Raw genomic sequence first — 25,065 nt, 5'->3', positions numbered from 1 at the left:
ACAAATTTTAGGATTGTTTGTTCCAGCACTTTGAAAAATGTCATTGGAATTTTGATTGGGATGGCACTGAAAGTATATATTGCTCTGGGTAGCCTAGACACTTTAACAATGATTTTTCCTCTGATTCATGAGCATCCCATCCATATGCTGTCTACAAGAGACTCATTTTGAACCTAAAGATACATCCAGACTGAAAGTGAAGGGATGGAGATTCATCTTGCATGCCAGCGGAACTCAAAAGAAAGTTGGGGTAGCAATTCTTTCATCAGACAAATTGGATTTTAAACTAAAGACTGTAGTTAGAGACACAGAAGGACACTATATCATTCTTAAAGGGTCTATCCAACAAGAAGATCTAACAATTGTAAATATCTATGCCCCCAACATGGGAGCAGCCATCTACATAAGCCAACTATTAACCAAAATAGTCATATTGATAACAATATGTTAATTGTAGGAGACCTCAATACTCCACTCTCAGCAATGGAAAGATCATCTAAGCAGAAAATCAACAAGGAAACAAGAACTTTGAATGACACACTGGACCAGATGGACCTCATAGATATTTACAGAACATTCCACCCTAAAACAACAGACTACTCATTCTTCTTGAGCGCACATGGAACTTTCTCCAGAATAGACCACATACTGGGTCAAAAATCAGGTCTCAGCCGATATCAAAAGATTGAGATTATTCCCTGCATATTCTCAGACCACAATGCTTTAAAACTGGAACACAATCACAAAAAAATATTTGGCAGAAATTCAAACACTTGGAAGCTAAAGACCACTCTGCTCAAGAATGTTTGGGTCAAGCAGGAAATCAAAGAAGAACTTAAACAATTCATGGAAATCAATGAGAACGAAAACACATCGGTCCAAAACCTATGGGATACTGCAAAGGCGGTCCTAAGGGGGAAATACATAGCCATTCAAGCCTCACTCAAAAAAATAGAAAAATCCCAAATTCACCAACTAACTCTACACCTTAAAGAACTAGAGAAAAGGCAACAAATGATACCTAAGCCACGCATTAGAAGAGAAATAATTAGGATTAGAGCAGAGATTAATGAATTAGAAACCAGAAACACAGTAGATCAGATCAACGAAACTAGAAGTTGGTTCTTTGAAAGAATTAATAAGGTTGATAAACCATTGGCCAGATATCCAAAAGAAAAGAGAAAGGACCCAAATTAATAAAATTATGAATGAAAGGGGAGAGAGCATGACTAACACCAAGGAAATAGAAACAATTACTAGAAATTATTATCGGGGGCGGAGCAAGATGGCGGAGGAGTAGGAGACCTGGATTTCCTCTCCTCTCAGGAATTCAGCTGGATAGGGATCAAACCATTCTGAACACCTACAAACTCAAGAGGAGATCGAAGAAAAGAATAGCAACAACTCTCTGAACAGAAAAGCGACCACTTTCTGGAAGGTAGGACGTGCGGAGAAGTGAATCCGAGGCGATATTCGGGAGGATAGATGGCAGGGGAGGGGCCTCCGTCGGCCGCTTCTGGCAAGTGATAGAGCCGCGGAACACAAAATCGGAACTTTTAGGACTGTCTGCTCTGCTGAGGGACGTCACTCTGGTGGCTAAGTGGGGGGTGGAACCCTCGTGGGACACTGTGGTCTCAGGACCCTCGGGGTCACAGAAAGACTGGGGGTGCCTGAATGTGGCAGAGCTCCCAGGTATCGGAGCAGGGAAGCCGGCTGCAGAGACGGAGCCCAGGCGCGGGCTCTCAGCTCGGGGTTGCCATGAACCGTGATCCGCAGCACAGTCGGGCCACTGCTCCTCCAGCAGGGACCCAAAAAGCGGCAGATGCAGGGAGACTCCCCTTCCTCCCCCGGGAGGAGCAGCGCGGGAGCACACTGCAGGGATCTGCTGGGTTTGGAGACTCCACCCGGGGTCAGGTGCCAGAGATAGAAACGCGCGGTCACAGGCCGGGTGAGCACGGAGTGCAGCCGGAGACTGGGGAGACAGGAGTGACTGACGGCTTTTCTCTGGGGGCTCACTGAGGAGCGGGGCCCCGAGTTCTCGGCTTCTCCGAGGTGGAGATTGGGAGGCCACCATTTACACTCTCTGCCTCCAAAGGTGTACGGAAAGCTTGCAGGGAACAAAAGCTCCGGAGAGCAAACCCGAGCAGATTACTTAGCCCGGACCGGGCAAGGATGGGGCAATTCCGCCTCCGGCAAAGACATTTGGAAACCACGTCAACAGGCCGCTCCCCCAGAAGATCAGCGAGAACAGCCAGCCAAGACCAAGTTTACCGATCAATGAGAACGGCAGAACTCCAGTGCTGGGGAATACTGCACATAGAATTCATGGCTTTTTTACCAAGATTCTTTTGTCTTTCAAAGTTAATTTTTTTTCTTAACTGTCTTTTTTTTTTTTAATTTTTCTTTTTCCCTTTTTCAATCAACATCTTATCAATCCCTTTTTTTTTTTTAAAAGATTTTATTCATTTATTTGACAGAGAGATAGAGAGAAACACAAGTAGGCAAAGAAGCAGGCAGAGGGAGAGGGAGAAGCAGGCTCCCCACAGAGCAGGGAGCCTGATGAGGGACTCGATCCCAGGACCCTGGGATCATGACCCGAGCCGAAGGCAGCTGCTTAACTGACTGAGCCACCCAGGCGCCCCTTATCAATCCCTTTTTTAAAAAACATTTTTATTTTTCATTTTTAGAGTCATATTCTATCCCTTCATAGTAGTTACCCGTATTTTTGGCATATATATATAAGTTGTTCTCTCTTTAAAATTTTGAGATAGTTTCTTCTAACAGATCAAAATATACCCTAAATCTCTAGTGTATGGTTTTTTTCTACTCCTCTGCCTGATCACATTCTCTCCCTTTTTTTTCTTTTTTTTTAAATCCTCTTCTTTTTTTTTCAAACAACTTCTTATCAATTCCTTATATAAAATTTTTTATAATTTCCATCTTTACAGTCATATTCCATCCCTTCATCATATCAACCCTTATTTTTGTACATATATAAGTTTTTCTTTCTTTAAATTTTGGGAGGCACTTTCTTCTACCAGACCAAAATACACCCAAAATCTAGTGTGTGGCACTGATCTATATACCAGCCTGATCGTATTTTATCACATTCTGTTTTTTGTTTTGTTTTGTTTTGTTCTGTTTTTGTTTGTTTTTATCATTATCTTTTTCTTTTTCTTTTTTCTCTCTTTCCCTTTCTTTTCCCACTGCTTCAGTTCTTTTCTGATTTGTTTAGAGTATATTTTCTGGGGACATTGTTACCTTGCTAGCATTTTGTTCTCTCATTCATCTATTCTCCTCTGCACAAAATGACAAGATGGAAAAAATCACCTCAACAAAAAGAAAAAGAGGTAGTACCGACTGCCAGGGACCTACTCAATACGGACATTAGTACAATGTCAGATCTAGACTTCAGAATCATCACTTTAAAGATACTAGCTGGGCTTGAAAAAAGCATGGAAGTTATTAGAGAAACCCTTTCTGGAGAAGTAAAAGAACTAAAATCTAACCAAGTAGAAATCAAAAAGGCTATTAATGAGGTGCAATCAAATATGGGGGCGCTAACTGCTAGGATAAATGAGGCAGAAGAAAGAATCAGTGAGATAGAAGACCAAATGATGGAAAATAAAGAAGCTGAGGAAAAGAGAGATAAACAACTACTGGATCACGAGGGCAGAATTCGAGAGATAAGCGATACCATAAGACGAAACAACATTAGAATAATTGGGATCCCAGAAGAAGAAGAAAGAGAGAGAGAGGGGCAGAAGGTATACTGGAGCAAATTATAGCAGAGAACTTCCCTAATTTGGGGAAGGAAACAGGCATCAAAATCCAGGAAGCACAGAGAACCCCTCTCAAAATCAATAAAAAGAGGTCAACACCCCGACGTCTAATAGTAAAACTTATGAGTCTCAGAGACAAAGAGAAAATCCAGAAAGCAGCTCAGGAGAAGAGATAGGTAACCTACAATGGTAGAAACATTAGATTGGCAACAGACCTATTCACAGAGACCTGGCAGGCCAGAAAGGACTGGCAGGATATATTCAGAGCACTAAATGAGAAAAATATGCAGCCAAGAATACTATATCCAGCTAGGCTATCATTGAAAATAGAAGGAGAGATAAAAGCTTCCAGGACAAACAAAAACTAAAAGAATTTGCAAACACGAAACCAGCCCTACAAGAAATCTTGAAAGGGGTCCTCTAAGCAAAGAGAGCCTAAAAGCAACATAGACCAGAAAGGAACACAGACAATATACAGTAACAGTCACCTTACAGGCAATACAACGGCACTAAATTCCTATCTTTCAATAGTTACCCTGAATGTAAATGGGCTAAATGCCCCACTCAAAAGACACAAGCTATCAGATTGGATAAAAAAACAAGACCCATCGATATGCTGTCTGCAAGAGACTCATTTTACCCAAAGACACCCCCAGATTGAAAGTGAGGGGGTGGAAAACCATTTACCATGCTAATGGACACCAAAAGAAAGCTGGGGTGGCAATCCTTATATCAGACAAATTAGGTTTTAAACCAAAGACTATAATAAGAGATGAGGAAGGACACTATATCCTACTTAAAGGGTCTATCCAACAAGAAGATCTAACAATTGTAAATATCTATGCCCCTAACATGGGAGCAGCCAATTATATAAGGCAATTAATAACAAAAGCAAAGAAACACATCGACAACAATACCCCCTCATTTTAACACCCCCCTCACTGAAATGGACAGATAATCTAAGCAAAAGATCAACAAGGAAATAAAGACTTTAAATGACACACTGGACCAAATGGACTTCACAGACATATTCAGAACATTTCATCCCAAAGCAACGGAATACACATTCTTCTCTAGTACCCATGCAACATTCTCCAGAATAGATCACATCCTGAGTCATAAATCAGGTCTCAACCGGTACCAAAAAATTGGGATCATTCCCTGCATATTTTCAGACCACCATACTTTGAAACTAGAACTCAATCACAAGAGGAAAGTCGGAAAGAACTCAAATACATGGAAGCTAAAGAGCATCCTACTGAAGAATGAATGGCTCAACCAGGAAATTAAAGAAGAATTTAAAAAATTCATGGAAACCAATGAAAATGAAAACACAACTATTCAAAATCTTTGGGATGCAGCAAAGGCTGTCCTAAGAGGAAAGTATATAGCAATACAAGCCTTTCTCAAGAAACAAGAAAGGTCTCAAGTACACAACCTAACCCTACAACTAAAGGAGCTGGAGAAAGAACAGCAAATAAAGCCTCAACCCAGCAGGAGAAGAGAAATCATAAAGATCAGAGCAGAAATCAATGAAATAGAAACTAAAACAACAGTAGAAGAGATCAACGAAACTAAGAGCTGGTTCTTTGAAAGAATTAACAAGATTGATAAACCCCTGGCCAGACTTATCAAAAAGAAAAGAGAAATGACCCAAATCAACAAAATCATGAATGAAAGAGGAGAGATCACAACCAACACCAAAGAAATACAAACAATTATAAGAACATATTATGAGCAACTCTATGCCAGCAAATTAGATAACCTGGAAGAAATGGATGCATTCCTAGAGATGTATCAACTACCAAAACTGAACCATGAAGAAATAGAAAACCTGAACAGACCTATAACCACTAAGGAAATTGAAGCAGTAATCAAAAATATCCCAACAAACAAAAGCCCAGGGGCAGATGGCTTCCCAGGGGAATTCTACCAAACATTTCAAGAAGAATTAATACCTATTCTTCTGAAACTGTTCCCAAAAATAGAAATGGAAGGAAAACTTTCAAAGTCATTTTATGAGGCCACCATTACCTTGATCCCAAAACCAGACAAAGACCCCATCAAAAAGGAGAATTACAGACCAATATCCCTGATGAACATGGATGCAAAAATTCTCACCAAAATACTAGCCAATAGGATCCAACAGTACATTAAAAGGATTATTCACCACGACCAAGTGGGATTTATCCCTGGGCTGCAAGGTTGGTTCAACATCTGCAAATCAATCAACGTGATACAATACATTAACAAAAGAAAGAACAAGAATCATAGGATCCTCTCAATAGATGCAGAAAAAGCATTTGACAAAGTATAGCATCCTTTCTTGATCAAAACTCTTCAGAGTATAGGCATAGAGGGTACATACCTCAATATCATAAAAGCCATCTATGAAAAACCTACAGCGAATATCATTCTCAATGGGGAAAATCTGAGAGCTTTCCCCCTAAGGTCAGGAATGCGGCAGGGATGTCCACTATCACCACTGCTATTCGACATAGTACTGGAAGTCCTAACCACAGTAATCAGACAACAAAAAGAAATAAAAGGCATCCAAATCGGCAAAGAAGAAGTCAACTCTCACTCTTTGCAGATGATATGATACTTTACGTGGAAAACCCAAAAGACTCCACCCCGAAACTGCTAGAACTCATACAGGAATTCAGTCAAGTGGCAGGATATAAAATCAATGCACAGAAGTCAGTGGCATTCCTATACACCAACAACAAGACAGAAGAAAGAGAAATTAAGGAGTCGATCCCATTTACAATTGCACCCAAAACCATAAGATACCTAGGAATAAATCTAACCAAAGAGGCAAAGGATCTGTACTCAGAAAAGTATAAAATACTCATGAAAGAAATTGAGGAAGACACAAAGAAATGGAAAAATGTTCCATGCTCATGGATGGAAGAACAAATATTGTGAAGATGTCAATGCTACCTAGAGCAATCTACACATTCAATGCAATCCCCATCAAAATACCTTCCACTTTTTTCAAAGAAATGGAACAAATAATCCTAAAATTTGTATGGAACCAGAAAAGACCCCGCATAGCCAGAGGAATGTTGAAAAAGCAAAAGAAAGCTGGCGGCATCACAATTCCGGACTTCCAGCTCTATTACAAAGCTCTCATCATCAAGACAGTATGGTACTGGCACAAAAACAGGCACATAGATCAATGGAACAGAATAGAGAGCCCAGAAATGGACCCTCAACTCTATGGTCAACTAATCTTTGACAAAGCAGGAAAGAATGTCCAATGGAAAAAAGACAGTCTCTTCAACAAATGGTGTTGGGAAAATTGGACAGCCACATGCAGAAGAATGAAACTGGACCATTTCCTTACACCACACACAAAAATATACTCAAAATGGTTGAAAGACCTCAATGTGAGACAGGAGTCCATCAAAATCCTAAAGGAGAACACAGGCAGCAACCTCTTCGACCTCAGCCACAGCAACTTCTTCCTAGAAACATCACCAAAGGCAAGGGAAGCAAGGGCAAAAATGAACTATTGGGACTTCATCAAGATAAAAAGCTTTTGCACAGCAAAGGAAACAGTCAACAAAACCAAAAGACAACTGACAGAATGGGAGAAGATATTTGCAAATGACATATCAGATAAAGGGCTAGTATCCAAAATCTATAAAGAACTCATCAAACTCAACACCCAAAGAACAAAGAATCCAATCAAGAAATGGGCAGAAGACATGAACAGACATTTCTGCAAGGAAGACATCCAAATGGCCAACAGACACATGAAAAAGTGCTCAACATTGCTCGGCATCAGGGAAATCCAAATCAAAACCTCAATGAGAAACCACCTCACACCAGTCAGAATGGCTAAAATTAACAAGTCAGGAAATGACAGATGTTGATGGGGATGCGGAGAAAGGGGAACCCTCCTACACTGTTGGTGGGAATGCAAGCTGGTGCAGCCACTCTGGAAAACATAATGGAGGTTCCTCAAAAAGTTGAAAATAGAGCTACCATATGATCCAGCAATTGCATTACTGGGTATTTACCCCAAAGATACAAAAGTAGGGATCCGAAAGGGTACGTGCACCCTAATGTTTATAGCAGCAATGTCCACAGTAGCCAAACTGTGGAAAGAGCCAAGATGTCCATCGACAGATGAATGGATAAAGAAGAAGTGGTATATATATACAATGGAATATGATGCAGCCATCAAAAGGAACGAGATCTTTCCATTTGCAACGACTTGGATGGAACTGGAGGGTATTATGCTGAGCGAAATAAGTCAAACAGAGAAAGACATGTATCATATGACCTCACTGATATGAGGAATTCTTAATCTCAGGAAACAAACTGAGGGTTGCTGGAGTGGGGGGTGGGATGGGAGGGATGGGGTGACTGGGTGATAGACACTGGGGAGGGTATGTGCTCTGGCAAGCGCTCTGAATTGTGCAAGACTGTTGAATCTCAGATCTGTACCTCTGAAACAAATAATGGAATATATGTTAAGGAAAAAAAAAAGAAGGTAGCAGGAGGGGAAGAATGAAGGGGGGGAAATCGGAGGGGTAGATGAACCATGAGAGATGATGGACTCTGAGAAACAAACTGAGGGTTCTAGAGGTGAGGGTGGTGGGAGGATTGGTTAGCCTTGTGATGGGTGTTAAAGAGGGCACGTTCTGCATGGAGCACTGGGTGTTATGCAGAAACAATGAATCATGGAACACTACATCTAAAACTAATGATGTAATGTATGGGGATTAACATAACAATACAAAAATAAAAAAAAGTAATAAAAAAAATTTTTCAGAACTTCAATTAACCAGAAAAAAAAAAAGAGGAAATTATTATCAACAACTATATGCCAATAAACTGAGCAATCTGGATGAAATGGATGCCTTCCTGGAAACCTATAAACTACCAAGACTGAAACAGGAAGAAATCAACAACCTGAATAGGCCAATTACCAATAACAAGATTGAAGCAGTGATCAAAAACCTCCCAAAAAACAAGAGTCCAGGGTCTGATGGATTCCCTGGGGAATTCTACCAAACATTCAAAGAAGAAATAATACCTATTCTCCCAAAGCTGTTTCAAAGAATAGAAACAGAAGGAAAGCTTCCAGACTCATTCTACGAGGCCAGCATTACCTTAATTCCTAAACCAGGCAAAGACTTCGTCAAAAAGGAGAATTTCAGACTGATATCCCTGATGAATATGGATTCCAAAATCCTCAACAAAATCCTAGCTAATGGATCCAACAGTATATTAAAAGGATCATCCACCACGACCAAGTGGGATTTATCCCCGGGATGCAAGGGTGGTTCAACATTCGCACATCAATCAATGTGATAGAATACATTAATAAGAGGAGAGAGAAGAACCGTATGGTCCTCTCAATTGATGCAGAAAAACCATTTGACAAAATACAGCATCCTTTCCTGATTAAAACTCTTCAGAGTATAGGGATTGAAGGAACATTCCTCAAGTTCATAAAATCCATCTATGAAAAGCCCACAGCAAATATCATCCTCAATGGGGAAAAGCTGAGAACCTTTCCCTTAAGATCAGGATCACATCAAGGATGCCCACTCTCACCACTATTGTTCATCATAGTACTAGAAGTCCTAACAGCAGCAATCAGACAATACAAAGAAATAAAAGGTATTCAAATTGGCAAAGAAGAAGTCAAACTCTCTCTCTTCGCAGATGACATGATACTTTATGTGGAAAATCCGAAAGACTCCATGCCCAAATTACTAGAACTCATACAGCAATTCAGTAATGTGGCAGGATACAAAATCAATGCACAGAAATCAGTTGCTTTCTTATACACTAACAATGCAACTGTAGAAAGAGAAATGAGAGAAATGATTCCATTTACAATAGCACCAAAAACCCCAAGATACCTTGGAATAAACCTAACCAAAGGGGTAAAGGATCTATACTCTAGGAACTACAGAACACTCATGAAAGAAATTGAAGAAGACACAAAAAGACAGACTTTATTTTAAAGTCTATTTTGTCTGATATAAGTTTGCTACTCTGGCTTTTTTTTGACATCCATTTGTATATTAAATGTTTTCCTATCTCCTCATTTTTAATTTGCAGATGTCTTGAGGTGTAAAACAGTCTCTTGTAGGCAGAATATAGATGATTCTTGTTTTTATACCCCCTGTGACACCCTATGTCTTGTGACTGTAGCATTTAGTCAATTTACATTTAAAGTAATTATTGATAGATATGCATTTATTGCCATATTGTTACTTGATTTCTGGTTGTTTTTGTAGTTTTTCTCTTATCCTTCTCTTTCTCTCTTTCATGGTTTGCTGTGTTTCTTTAGTGTTATACTTGGATTTCTTACTCTTTATTTTTCCCTATTACTGTTTTTTGATTTGTGGTTATCATTCTGTTTATATAACATTTTCTGCATATAGCAGTCTATTTTAAGCTTATGGTTGTTTAATTTTATACTCATTTACTCCCTTCACTGCCACATTTCAGGTATTTGGTATCATATTTTACATCCTTTTATTTTGTGCTTTTCTTAAGTGATTCTTACTGGTATACTACATACATATATAGTGTGTGTGTGTATATATATATATATATATATATATATATATATATATATATAAATTTTTTTTTTTTGCTTTTGTACTTTCTATTTTTCTTACTGTTACTTATGGTTTTTATTTTCCACTCACAGAGTCCCTTAACCGTTTTTTCTTTTTTTTTTTTTTTAGGGCTGGTTTAATGGTCAGAAATTCTTTTAGCTTTTGTTTGGCGAGAAACTCTTTATCTTTCCTTCTATTCTTAATGATAGCCTTGTTTGATAAAATATTCTTGGCTGCATATTTTTCCCTTTTAGCACTGTGAATACATAATGCTACTCCCTCCTAGCCTGTAAAGCTTATGCTGAAAAATCAGTTGATAGTTTTATGGGGTTTCCTTTGTATGTAACTCTCTTCTTTTCTCTTGCAACCTTCCAATATTCTTCTGTATCATTATTCTTTGCCAATTTAATTACTATGTGCCTTGGTGTGGATCTCCTTGGGTTAAATTTGTTGGAGGATCTCTATGCCTCCTGAATCTGGATCTCTGTTCCCCTCCCCAGACTCAGGAATTTTCAGCTATTATTTCTTCAAACATATTTTGTGCCTTTCTTTCTCTTCTTCTCCTTCTGGAATCCCTATAATGTGAATGTTATTACACTTAATGAGGTCACTGAGTTTTCTAAGTCTATTCTCATTATGCAATATTTGTCTCTCACCTGTTCAGCTTGTTTTCCATTACTCTCTCTTCCAGGTCACTGATACTTTCCTCTGCTTCCTGTAACCTACTATTTATTCCATCAATTATATTTTTATTTCACTTATTGAGTGCTTCATCTCTGATATTTTATTTTTATCTCTTTGTCAAGTATCTCATTGATGTCCACCATCCTTTTCTGAGTCCAGTGAGTATCTTTATGATCATTACTTTAAATTATGTATCAGGCATATTACTTATTTCTCTTTCACTTATACATCTTGCTGTGATTTTGTCCTGTTCTCTCATTTGGCACATACTCCTCTCTATCCTCATTTTGTGTACCTCTCTGTGTTTGTTTCTCTGTGTTAGGAAATTCAGCTATGTCTCCTTCTCTTGAAAGTAGTGGCTTTGTGAAGAAGAGGTCCTGTAGTCCCCTGTAGTGCAGTGTCTGTCTCCTGTTCACCAGAACCCAACACTTCAGTTCAGTCTCCTATGTGTGTTGCTTGTGTCCTGCTTTTGTATCTGAGTTACTTTTCCTTTCAGTTCAGACTTCTGTACTGACTCTTTGCTTGTTGTGGGCTGTGCTTCCTCTCTGTGATGTTAGTGAGACCCAGGCAGGCAAGCTCTGAGGGGGCGTGGCAGCAGAAGGACTTGGGGGCAGGGGCCAGTGTTAGCAAAATTTGCACTGAGCCTCTAGTCCTTGATCAGATCCCCTGAATCATGTTAACTCCTTGGGCATGGCACAGAATCAATGGCTAGGCAGGCTGTATGTGGCCTTCACAAAATTTGTGCTGAGCTAAGGGCTGAGGCCAGTAGGCTTGGGATAGGTGAGTTCTCAGAGAACTTGTGGTTAGGGTGTGCTGCTAGCTGGTTAGGTAGCAATTGTCTGTGCAGTGCTACTCCCCCCCCCACCCCTGCCAGGTGTCTTTGTTTTTATGTTGGAGGTGGGGGAGGAAAATGTCACCTGCCAGCTCATTTGTTTCCAGAGAAGTCTCCCAACACATTCTGAAATCAGTATAAACAGATCTCCCTCCCTTTCTGCAGGCTGTTGCTTCTATGTTGACCCTAATTGTGAAAAGACTTTAACCTGCTATCTCTACTTGGAATGCATGACCTGTAGGCTCACTCCAGAGCTGAGTAAGGCATGGTTGATATGTAAGTCTGACTCAACATGACCCCATATCCATATATACTAACAACCAGATTTTCTTGTTTCTCTGTATCAAGTTCTGACACACAACACACACATACACACACCCTTAGGCTCCCATATGAATAAGTCATAAAATATTCATAGTGTGGTCAGTGTGAAACAAAACTGTGTATCAGTAACTATTAGATCTTTCAGTGAGATGACAATGTCCATTCTACACACTTCTATAAAGCTAAGTAAACATTATGCTAAATTAAAATTCTCTGTATCCTGTGTGATTAATTCACTACCTCATTCAGGTACCATAACTTATACCTTTATATTTATTTTCTTATTTTTTCACTCTCAAGTATGCATTACCAGCACTAAAACAAATGAAAAGAAAAACCCATACACCAAATATGACTCTCAAACTTACCTGAAAAGAAACACACATAATGTTTGAACCTTAAAAATTCCCACTATGGAAGCTTATCCTGATTAATTCTTTATGGGAACACTTTTTTATCAGTGTAATAAATTTTGTTCTCTCATTGTCATCCTTGCATGTGTTATCAGAATATAAATTATTATAATAAAAATTTTATAGAAACTATGATTGATCCAGACAATGGCTTTTTCAGAACATCTGAATCTTAGTATACAAATTTTGCTTTGAAATTAATAATAGTATTTAAGTGATTGTTAATGAAAATCTATCTTGGTATGACTGTCAGTGTAATGTTATGATTTACTGATAATGTCTGCATTTAGAAGAGAATGCTCGACCTATCCTGAAGACATCAATCCTTAAATCCCAAGTAACATATTATCAATATTAGACACTATTCCTAGGAAATGTATTAGCTAATGTTTGGACTAATTTGATGGGATATTTTTAACTTTCTATTAAAATATGTTACATGTGTAGAAAAGTCTATGCATGAAAATTGTACAGCTCAGTAAATTTTCACCGTCCAGACAAAACAACTAATCAAGACACAGATCAATATAAAAATATTACAAGCATTCCAGAAACCACCAAGGTGTCTTATCTCCATGACTATCTCCCTCATGACTTTCCCTGAGTAACTTATTTTCAGATCATAGACTAGTAAATATACAAGAAATATAGGTAAGGCAATTTCAAAATAGAACTAACTGGAATATATAGAACACTGAATCCACAATAATATAATTATATATTAATGTAATTATAAGTGCAAATGGAATACTTATTAAATTGTGCCATACCCTATACCATTGTAGAGTTACAAAACTATTCAAAAGTAATAAAATCAATTCAAAGTATGTTTTTCCATCATATGGAATTAGGTTAGAAATCATTAATAAGGATCAAGAAAAAAAGCCCTACTTTTTGGAAATTAAGCAATGCCCTTTTAAATATTCCATAATTCAAAAATAAATCAACATAGAAATAAGAAAATATATTTATATTAGTAATAGAAAAAATGTAAATGCTAAACTTGTGCTCATGCAGCTAAAATGTGCTTACAGGGAAATTTAGAGTGAAAAACAATATATTAGAATTGAGGAAGGTTAAAAAAATAAATAAATTGTATTTTACAAGAAGCCAGATGAAGATAGACAAATAAAAATCCAGAAGGATATAAATACAGAAAAATTAAAGAGGTTAAGAGCAGAAATCAGCAAAATAAAAAGCAGACTTACAAAAGGAAAAGGCAACAACAAAAAATAATTTGAATTAATTAATACGATTATAACCCTCCTACCAAGATTAATCGAGAATGGGAGATAACACAAAATATGAATATCTAAAAGACATACAAAATAAAAAGATATTACTAAAAAAACTTGCAGTAATGAATAAAATGTTCATCTAACTAGTAAGAATCTTGAGAAAATGCAGTCACAAAGAGAGCAAAACTATATAATCACATTTTTATAAAGAAAAAATGAAGAAAAAAGTGAAATACATTTTCAGAAGAGTTGCATTTGGGGAGGAGGGGCTGGAGCTGGTCATAAGGGAAGATTCTATTGTGTTAGTTATATTTTTCTTCTATGTCTGAGTCCTATAATATAGCATCATAACATGGACAATTTACTTCATAGATATTATGCATCAATGTGCTGTTACACTGTATGGATTGAGACAGTATCACCAACTCCATGAATCTGTGAATCTACTAATGGTAACAAATATACAAGTAGGGGCTTGTAAGAATATGCTTTTTAAATAAAAAACAGGACCTATCGTTCCTGCTATATGTCTGTTCGAAGTTGTTAATGATTGAGGTTCTAGAGTTCATTTCAATATCTGGCAGAGCTAATTTCCTTTTTGATCTGTGACTATTAGTAGTTGCTCAGTTTTTTAGAATCACCTTCTATGGTTCTAGATAATAAATGTAAATTTAAAAATTATAATAAATGGATACAAAAATAAGCACTACTTGATAAGAGTTGTGACAGAACTTTGTCAAGAAAAAATTTTGCGTATGCTTAAGGCAATAGCCACTAGGTCTCAGGTAACACACAATTTTCAACAAACCTTGCCAGGAAATATATAAACAACTTTTCTTAGGGATGTGTATTTCAAGTTTTAGTAAGAAATAATAATGATATGATATTTCCATATCTCTCCATTTAATACCTCTAACATAATATCCTTTTTAAAGGCCTAGAGCAGTATTGAAAATTGAACTGTTTTGTGTTTCAAAAGAATTATTGCAACTTTTATCATATAAAAACTTAATGGTCTTAAAGAGATCTAACAAAATTTCACATACAAAGTCCCATGTTGCAAAAATGAGAAACAATTCACATCATTCCCCAAAGATTAAATTAGAGGCAGAAATATAATGCAATGTGACCACAAAAACCTTATGAATCATAGAGTCTCTATTCTTAAAGTTCAATAATTAAGCAGATGAAGAAATCTGATAACATTTTGGCATATTTGGATTTCACTATAATAATTTTGATCCAATATGAAACTGTTAAAATTTCTCTAATAGTCTACATCTTTCCATCAAAGCAGAAAAGAATCAAAATGAAAGAACAAATTATGAGGATACAATAATGTAGGTAACCTTGACTAAGGCCTCAATGAGGAAAAAGATACATTATAAAAATATTCTTGAATAAGCTTCTGAAAAGATGCACACAGAGACCTCAAGACCTGGCATACAGAATATAACATATGAGCTTCAAAGGATCTTTGTTTAGTTACTCACCTCTGTTCTCTGAAGTAAAAGCCCTGATCCTAGTCCTTCTATCTCAGCACAACATGACAGAAAGAAAAACAAAGACAGAGTATCAGAAAATATTCAGCAGTAAAAAATTGGTTCCATTGTCATTATTTAATATGGGCATACATTTTTTTCTTCTTTTAGCCCAAATGAGAATTTCAGTACCCATCACAATTGCTTCTCTCCTTCTTATTTCAATCATTTTTATTCCCTCATTTGTTACTCAAGAACATCTTTTCTCTATATCGGTATCTTTCTACAACTTTCATTCAAAGTAAGCAAAATGAAGCAAATCTTGGATTGCTGATCATATCTAAAGGTGCATGGTGACTTATAAAATAAGACATAAATGCCCTGTTCTGGGAAAAAGAGCATGCTAACAGTGGTATTATGTTGTCACTGAGGGGTCATTAAAGACAGCCAGGCCCTGAGAGTCTTATTTGTCCTAGTAGAGGGCCACTCATCTGGACCTCAGATTGACATCTGGAATGAGTCCCTCAGCATCCTCAGACAGTTGTGCTCATCATTGATCCAGACAAGCACCCTCCCAACAAATAAGCATTTCCATAGCCAGGCTTATGTTGTGCAGGTTTGAATAAAGAACAGTAAGTGTGTAGTAGATATTGTATTTAGTACCTGAAAAATGGGACCCATATATGTAGCATTAAAAAAATGCTACCTTTGATTGTTCTAATAAAATTAGGTAAGATCTATTGGGAATATAAAAAAAAAAAAAACCTTTAATCAACAAAAATTTTAAAGAGCAAATGAGGTACCAAAAATAATATAAAGGTTGATTATAATATGAGTAGATCATATATGTTGTGAATATTTCAGATAAAGATTAAAAAATATCAGTAGTTAGCATAGTTGAATTTCACTACAAGTTTATTTTCATCCAATACAAAATTGTGAAAAAAAGAAATATGGGAATAATTCCCCAAAGATATTCAGGTTACTTTTAAAAGATATTTTAAAAAGGGAGCAATAATGGGGACTCTTTGTTCCATTTAGGGGCACTCACTGGGAAAAATATCTATCATAAAAATATTCTTTCTTAAGCTTCTGAAAGAATGAACTCACAGAATTTGAAGCACTGACATCACTAGTAATAAAATACATTATTTCAAAAGCACCAGGATAGCCACTCACCTTTCTTCCCTGAAAGTAACTTATTCACTTGAAAAAAAACAGTAACCTGTTCTAGCTTTGGACCTGCAAAACATTATAAAAAAAATAGATCAGATGAGACAATGCATTAAATTAATTAAAAATAATGCATAACATTTGTTCTATTTTAATTAATCATACAGATATCCCTTGCCACAAACATCACATTTGCTTGATCCTTTGTCATTTCTGTCATATCATTTATTCATCTGTTTCCTCCCTGAGTTCTTTACTTTGCAAATGGCCAATAATTCTCTCTGCTGAGCTATTCAAATAAGTATATAGTGGTTATCTTTAAAATGGGAAATTCTAAAGCTGTATTCCACCCAATAAAGACTGAAAATACCTTGTGATGTTAAAAATGCCCTGTGATGTGAAAAATGAAAAGAACATAGTAGGAGTATTGTGAGATTACTGAGGAGTATGATGAAGGGGTATTATGAGAGGTATTGTGAGGATTATTGATGACCTCATCAATTGAGCAGTACTAAAAGTGAGTCTTATTTGCTTTTTTTAAAGTATTATTGAGATATTGAGATATTATTCACATATAATTCACCCATTTAAAGCATACAATTCAATCATTTTTAGTAAATGCCATATTGTGCAACCATTGCCACAATCAAATTTATTTTATTTTTTAAATTTAAATTCAATTAGCCAAGGAATAATACATCATTAATTTACAATGAGATACCACTTTACATGAGTCTTATTTGTCTTATAGAAGGCCACTCAGCTGGACTTCAGCAACCCCAGATGTTTATGCTTATTCTTGATCCAAACAGGACCAGTACAACCAATAAGCATTCCTCACACCACACTAATGCTCTGAACAATTTACTACTTGCATTTAGCTTACAGTGAAAAACAGCACAGGTAGACATTTAACTGGACTTTAGTAAATCTGGTTATAATGGCAACTCCAGAAGCTTCCCAGAATCCTTATTTTTAGAGTGATACATAAAATGATATTGCAGTGGGGGAGTTTTTAATTCTGATATATTCAATAAGATAGAAAAAAAAAAGAATCAGGAGTTAACTGTGAAGTTAGGTTATATCACTTAAAAGATATTAAGTTATGTTAGGATCTATCTGACAATGTGATACTACTTTCATTTGTTTAGTCTATAGTCCCTGGAGAGAAGATATATGTCCATATTGAAAGTATAAGATCATTACCCTATACCATTCTCTGTTTTATCTCACTAGGAGCAACTTTACTTCAATACACACACATACAAACCAAATCTATTCTATGACTTGCCTTCGTTAATCTGTAAGTGCTCCCAAATATCTAGATTTTTAAAAACAAAACCCATTCCTCATTACTATTATCCCAAATATATTCCCTGTCAGAAGTTACAAAAAATACCCTACAAAAAGAATATTTTTGTCATTTTCCTGATCTGGCTGACTTCCCAACATCTGAATTCAGTTTAATGTACTATTATTTGCAAGAGTATCAAATATTAACAGCAAATAATTGAAAATAAGAAATAGATATAATAAATACATCTGATTAATACATGTAAAATATTAACCACTACATCCATTAAAGGAATAAGTTAGCAACAATTATTATTGGTTAGCTACCAAAATACAGTAGGAAGGTGCTATTATTCAAATAAAATTCCTCAAGATAGCAAAATATTTGAAGAGTTAAGATAATATTTATGATTTATAAATATAGCATGCACACAAATAAAAATACAGATGTGCTTATAAGGATAGGCAGATGGTATAACATAAAAGCTATTCCTCAGTTTCAGATAAACTGGACTTATGGTGAAATTTGAATGATAATTCTTTCTCCCAAGCAACTACATATTGTCTAAAACAAAATGAAAAAGACAGTGCAAATAAGTTTCCACTTTTGTTCTACATGAAATGTACAACGTACAAAAAAGAATGAGGCAAGATGAAGCAAAAAATGTAACCCATAATCCTTAAAACTGATGGCAGATGACCATATTTTAGGAGGAACACAGAAAATATTTTAAGTCTATTCTGAAGAATGCATAGAAAATTATGACAGATGTGTTAATAGATCTCATAAGAAAAATGGAAATTATAAGCATGAACAAAATGGGAATTCTAGAAATTAAAACTATAATATCTTTTTTTTTTTTTAAATAGATGGAACAAAATGACAAAGTAGGAAATTCCTAGCTTGTATGGCCCAAGACAAACTGTGATCTGGCAGCCATCCATGGATAAAAGTGCCTTTGTGGGAGCTTTGGGATCCAGGTAGGAGATTGTGAAACTCCAGCAGGCCCAAGACTAAAGAAAGCTGCTTTGAGAAGGCAGGCCCATACCTTAATGGTGGGCTCACTAAACATGGTCCCCGCTGCAGACTGAAAACAGTCTCATCCCACTATGCACTCAGCTCCAGTGCTGCTTGGTTGTGGTCTTGAAAGCAGCCTCATTCACGAAGGGACCCTAGCAGAGCTATGTCCATCTGTGTCCCTGGTAGTAGTTTTCCAATCTCTGACTGTGAATACTGAAGTGGCCCTATGGCCTGGCCCTAGTCCTGTTCTGCCACAGTCTGGAGTCACTCTTCCCCCATGAGAGGAAACACACCCATCTCTGCCCCTGGTAACCAGCCCACTGACTTTAGTCTCAACTGTAGATCTTGACATAGCCCTGAGACTTGGCTCCAGTTCTGCTATACTGTGGCCTAGAGTCAGCCCTGCCTCCCTTGCCTGCCCAGGAGCCGTGTGATGCCTTTCTGCATTCCTGGTAATAGTACCACTGACATCAGTCTTGTCTATGGACACTGACGTGGCCCTGAGACTTAGTTCCAACCCCATTTTGCAATGGTCTGGGGAAAGTTCTGCCCGCACAGGGAATCTACAGTAACCACACCTTCCAAGGCCCTGATGATAAGCCCACCATGTACAGACTTGATTGTGGACCCAGAAACAACTCTGAGACTTGGCCCTAGCCCTTTTTGACTATGATCTCAGAGGCAGTCCCACCAATCTGTTGAAAGAACAGGAACCTTGCTTGCCTGAACCCTCAGTAATAGGCCTGCCAACCATGAACCCGACTGTAGATATGGCAGCAGCCACATGGCCTAATTCACGCCCTCTTCAACTGTGATCCCAGAAACAGTTTCATTAGCCTGGGGATTTAGAAGGAGAGTCTTACTGACAACAGTATATAAAGAAAGGAAGAGGTGTTTTTTTCCTTGAAATATACAGACATCAGTGCTAGTCTACATAAATCATGAATCAAGAATCAGGCACACATGAAACCACCAAAGGAAACTAATCAAGCTTCAGTAAATTAACCCCAAGGAAATGTAGATTTATGAATTGCCTGACAAAAAATTCAAAGTTATTGTGTAAAGGAAGATGGTGGTGGAGTAGGAGGACCCTAGTCTCACCTCTTCCCATGAATGCAACTAGATATCAATCTCTTAAATACTCCAGACATAGACCTGAAGGGTGACAGAACAAACTCCACAAATAAGGGGGGGGTAGTAAGAAGCCACATCAAAGAAAGTAGGAAGTGTGGAGACATAGTTTAGGGGTGAAATGGATTGCAGGTGCTGCAGAGGGGAGGGAGCATGGTCACAGAGAATGGCAAGAGAGACAGGAGTACACAGGGGAAGGCACAAAGAAAACATTTCCCCAAAGCCATTGGGTTGAAAAATAAGAGGGGTTGAATTTTGTGAGTTCTTGCAACCAGTCAGGCTTAAATACTGGAGTTTTAAAGGTCAGTGGACTTGACAGGGCTAGAGCCCCAAGGACACTATGCTTCTGGAGAGAAGGCAGGCAAAAATGCAGGGGCAGACAGTATGGAAACAGCAGTATGAAGAAAGCCTGGGGCACAGAGTGGGGAGATTATTTGCTCTTCTTGGAGCACATCCCTGAGAAGGATTATTCACAGAGACACCTCTCTGGAAACAAAGGAGCTGGCCAGAGCCATTTCCTTCACCAGCCCCTCAGTATAAACACAGAGCCACTTCTGGGAATCAGCACAGCACTGACACTAGCTATATAACTTGCATGCATTAAGCCCCACCACCCTGCACTCCAGTGGGACTGCCCTTCTCAGTCCCACATGCATCAGGCCCAGTGTGGCAGGCCCATTCCCCAAAAGACCTGCAGAAACCCCTGCCCACACCACATCACCAGAAAGTTCTGTAGGGCCTCAGATCCGGTGGAGGTGGTGACAGGTCTTATTTCACAAGCAGACCAGAGCACACCTAGTTAAAACTTGCCACATTCAGATCAGGGCCCAAACACTGCCCATAGCAGACAAGGAGAACCTCTGCAGATGACTGGCCTAAAGGACAGAGCAGCCAAAATGCAACAGCAGAGCACATACAACACACACTAGAAACACTCCCTGAAGTGCCAGGCTCTGGGCACTACATGACTCTTCTTCATAAGGCCATTACTTTAAGGAGCAGTAGTCATAATTGGCTTTTCTAACATAGAGAAGAAGGCAGAGACTTAGACAAAATGTGAAGATGGAGGAAGTTATCCCAAATAAAATAACAAGATAAGGTCATAGCCAGAGATCTAAGCAAAAGAGCTTATGAATAACATTCCTGATGGAGAATTTAAAGCAACAATCATAAGGATATTCACTGGGTTTGAAAAAAGAATAGAAGATATAAGAAGACCATTACCACAGAGATCAAAGAGTTAAAAAAAACAATCAAAGATGAAAAGTGCAATAAATATGATTAGAAATATTCTTGATGAAATGAACAGCAGGCCAGGAGAAGCAGACAAACAAATAGTGATGTAAAGACAAATTAATGGAAAGAAATGAAGCTGAAGAAAAGAGAGAAAGAAGAATTATGCAACACAAGAATAGACTTAGGGAACTCACTGACTCCACCAAACATAATAGCAGTCATATTATGGGAGTCCTAGAAGAAAAAGAGAGAAAAGGGGGCAGAAAATTTATTTGAAGTGATGATGCCTAAAAATTTCTTTAATCTGGGGAAGGAAACAGACATCCAAATTCAAGAGGCAGAGAACTCCCATTGAAATCAGCAAAAGCAGTCCAACAGTAACAAAATTTGCAAAATACAGTGGTAAATAAAAAATTCTTAAAAGCAGCAAGACAAAAGAAGTCCTTACCTTACAAGGGAAAACCTGATAAGGCTACCTGGAGATTAATCAACAGAAACTGGGCAAGCCAGAAGAGAGTGGCATGATATATTCAATGTGCTGAATGGGAAAAATACGCAGTCAAGAATACTATATCCAGCAAGGCTATCATTCAGAATAGAAGGAGAGATAGAGAGATAAAGAGTTTCCCAGACAAAAAAAATGAAAGGAGTTTGTAACGACCAAACCAGTCCTACAGGAAATATTAAAGGGGACTCTCTGAGTGGAGAGACCAAAAGTGACAAAGACAAGAAGATCAAATCAGAGAAAATCTCCAGAAACATTATTTTATTGTAATAAAATGGTAATAAATACATATCTGTCAATAATTACTTTGAATGTAAATGGACTAAATGCTCCAATAAAAAGACATAGGGTTTCAGAATGGAAAAAAAAAGACCCATCTATATGCTGCCCACAAGAGACTCATTTTAGACTTAAAGACACCTGCACTTTGGTTTTTCTTTAAAGATTTTATTTATTTATTTGACAGAGAGAGACACAGCGAGAGAGGAAACACAAGCAGGGGGAGTGGGAGAGGGAGAAGCAGGCTTCCCGTAGAGTAGGGAGCCCAATGTGGGGCTCAATCCCAGGACCCTAGGATCATGACCTGAGCTGAAGGCAGATGCTTAATGACTGCGCCACCCAGGCGCCCATAAAGACACCTGCACTTTGGAAGTGAGGAGATGGCAAAACGTTTATCATGCAAATGGATGTCAAAAGAAAGCTGGAGCAGCAATGCTTATATTGGACAAACTAGACATTAACACAAAGACTGTAACAAGAGAAAAAGAAGGGCACTATGAAATGATAAAGGCAACAATCCAGCAAAACTATGTAACAATTGCAAATATTTATGCAACCAACATGGGAGCACAAATTATATAAAATAATAACAAACATAAAGAAACTCATTGATAATAATACAATAATAGTAGGGGACTTGAACACCTGACTTACATCAAAGGATATATCATCTAAACAGAAAATTCAACAAGGAAACAATATCTTTGAGTGATACTTCGGAACAGATGGAGTTAACAGATATATTCAGAACATTCCATCCTAAAACAGCAGAATACACATTCTTTTCAAGTAAACATGGGACATTCTCCAGAATAGGTCACATATTAAGTCACAAAACAGTCCTCAACAAATACAAAAAGATTGAGATAATACTATGCACCATTTCTTTTCTTTTCTTTTTTTTTGCAAAGCATATTATGCAGCTTTTATTAATATTATACATTTGTTTTTGGAAGTATGGGGGGAAAGGTGAACCTCATAAAGATAAAAATATAAGATGCAAAAACAGACCTGATTCAAACATATGGAGATTTAAAGAAACACAATATATAAAGTTTAAAATATACTACATGGGATGAGCAGCAGATAATGTGTAATAAAAGATCACTGAGCTTGTAGCTATGGAAGTTATGGGGAAAGAACCACAGGGAGGGAGAGAGAAAGGGGAAAAAAAAGAGTGTAAGTGACTTGTAAAAAAATATAAGTATACATGTATTTGGAATACCAGAAGCAAAGTGGTAAAAAAATTAATACAAATTGGCTTAAACATTTTCAAATTTGTTGGAAACTAAAAACTCAAGAAGTCCCAGTAAGAATAAAAGTAAGAATTCACATCATAGCTCATCATAATTAAATTGTTGACACCTCATATTTTAAAAACAAAACCTTCAAAGTGATGAAGAATCCAGTAAAGAAATTTGCTTAACCACATTCTCTCATTTATTAGATTTCAATGTATGCTGTGCACCTCTCTTCTGATCCCTTTTTACTTTCCCTCTCCCCATATTTCCCACATAATATCTTTTTCAAATATTTTGCCACATCTGTTGACAATCTTCATTATTACATTTTAATAGTGTTCAGTAATGTACACAATTCACAAGTGTTTTCACAGATAATCTCCACTCCCCTTTGTAGACACTGCAATTGCAATTACAGGTGAAATGATAATTACTTCCCAGCAAGGAGATGAGATCATGGCATTTTATCTTGAGGTTCCATTCCTGAATAGGTACCCACTGTCCCACAAATGTCAGTTGGGGAAGTAGCAATTCTTTGCAGATAAGCAACATTCTTAGAAATATTTTATCTCCGGAAATCCAGAAATAAATATTCTCTGTAGAGGAGTAGGAGACCTAAATTTTGTCTGGTCCCAGGAATTCAGCTAGATAGGGATCAAACAATTCTGAACACCTACGAACTCAACAGGAGATCAAAGAAAAGAATAGCAGCAACTCTCTGAACAGAAAAGCAATCACTTTCTGGAAGGTAGGACGTGCGGAGAAGTGAATCCCGGGCGATACTAGGGAGGATAGACTGCGGGGGAGGGGGCCTCCGTTGGCCGCTACTGGCAAGTGACAGAGCAGCAGAGCACAAAATCAGAACTTTTAGAAGTCTGCTCCACTGAGGGACGTCACTCCAGGGGCTAAGCGGGGGGGTGGAACCCTCGCTGGGACAGTGTGGTCTCTGGACCCTCGGGGTCACAGAAAGACCAGGGGTGCCTGAGTGCAGCAGAGCTCCCAGGTATCAGAGTGGGGAAGCCGGCTGCAGAGACAGAGCGGAGGAGTGGGCTCTCAGCTCGGGGTTGCCATAAACTGTGATCCGTGGCACAGCGAGGCCACTGCTCTTCCAGCAGGGACCCAACAAGTGGCAGATCCGGGGAGACTCCCCTTCCTCCCCCGGGAGGAGCGGCATGGAAGCACACCGCAGAACTCTACTGGGTTTGGAAACTCCACACGGGGTCGTGTGCCAGAGATAGAAATGCTTGGTCACAGGCCAGATGAGCACAGAGTGCAGCCAGAAACCGAAGAGACATGAGTGATTGACTGCTTTTCTCTAGGGGCTCACTGAGGAGTGAGCCCCAAGTTCTCAGCTCCTCTGGGGCTGAGCTTGGGAGGCCACCATTTTCACTCTCATCCTCCAAAGCTGTATGGAAAGCTTGCAGGGAACAAAAGCTCCCGAGAGCAAACCCAAGCAGATTACCTAGCCCAGCCCCTAGCAAGGGCAGGGCAATTCCACCTCTGGCAAAAACCTTGAGAACACGGCAACAGGCCCTTCCCCCAGAAGCTCAGCAAGAACAGCCAGCCAAGACCAAGTTTACCAATCAATGAGAATGGCAGAACTCCAGCACTAGGGGAATACTGCACATAGAATTCATGGCTTTTTTCCCCATGATTCTTTAATCTTTCAATGTTAATTTTTTTAATTTTCTTTTTCTTCTTTTTTTCTTTTTTGAATTTTTCTTTTTTGCTTTTTCAACCAACATCTTATCAATCCCATTTTTTAAAAAATCTTTTTTATTTTTCATTTTTAGAGTCATATTCTATCCTTTCATAGTATTTAAACTTATTTTTGATATA

At 37.9% G+C, this 25,065-nt stretch overlaps 1 protein-coding gene and 1 non-coding gene across 12 annotated transcripts in view; both read right to left on the bottom strand.

Annotated features, from left to right (window-relative positions):
• Window positions 1–25,065, bottom strand: part of LOC116626175 — a 222,725-nt gene that overhangs the window by 116,093 nt on the left and 81,567 nt on the right. For all 11 annotated transcript variants that reach the window (XR_004298188.1, XR_004298189.1, XR_004298187.1 and 8 more), the window contains 2 exons: window positions 16,527–16,589; window positions 15,360–15,397 (listed from right to left, as the gene is read on the bottom strand). Coding sequence is in view for 8 of the 11 variants with exons in the window: in XM_032395376.1 (XP_032251267.1) it covers window positions 15,360–15,397; window positions 16,527–16,589 (101 nt within the window). In the remaining 3 variants the exon portion in view is untranslated. The remainder of the gene's footprint in view (window positions 1–15,359; window positions 15,398–16,526; window positions 16,590–25,065) is intronic.
• Window positions 15,841–15,907, bottom strand: LOC116626227. Its single transcript, XR_004298219.1, has one exon. It is a non-coding gene; the product is annotated as a small nucleolar RNA SNORD109A (small nucleolar RNA).

This window comes from Phoca vitulina, unplaced genomic scaffold (genome assembly GCF_004348235.1).
Source record: "Phoca vitulina isolate PV1807 unplaced genomic scaffold, GSC_HSeal_1.0 scaffold84, whole genome shotgun sequence".
Classification (NCBI taxonomy): domain Eukaryota; kingdom Metazoa; phylum Chordata; class Mammalia; order Carnivora; family Phocidae; genus Phoca; species Phoca vitulina.
This window is presented reverse-complemented; position numbering and strand designations above follow the sequence as displayed.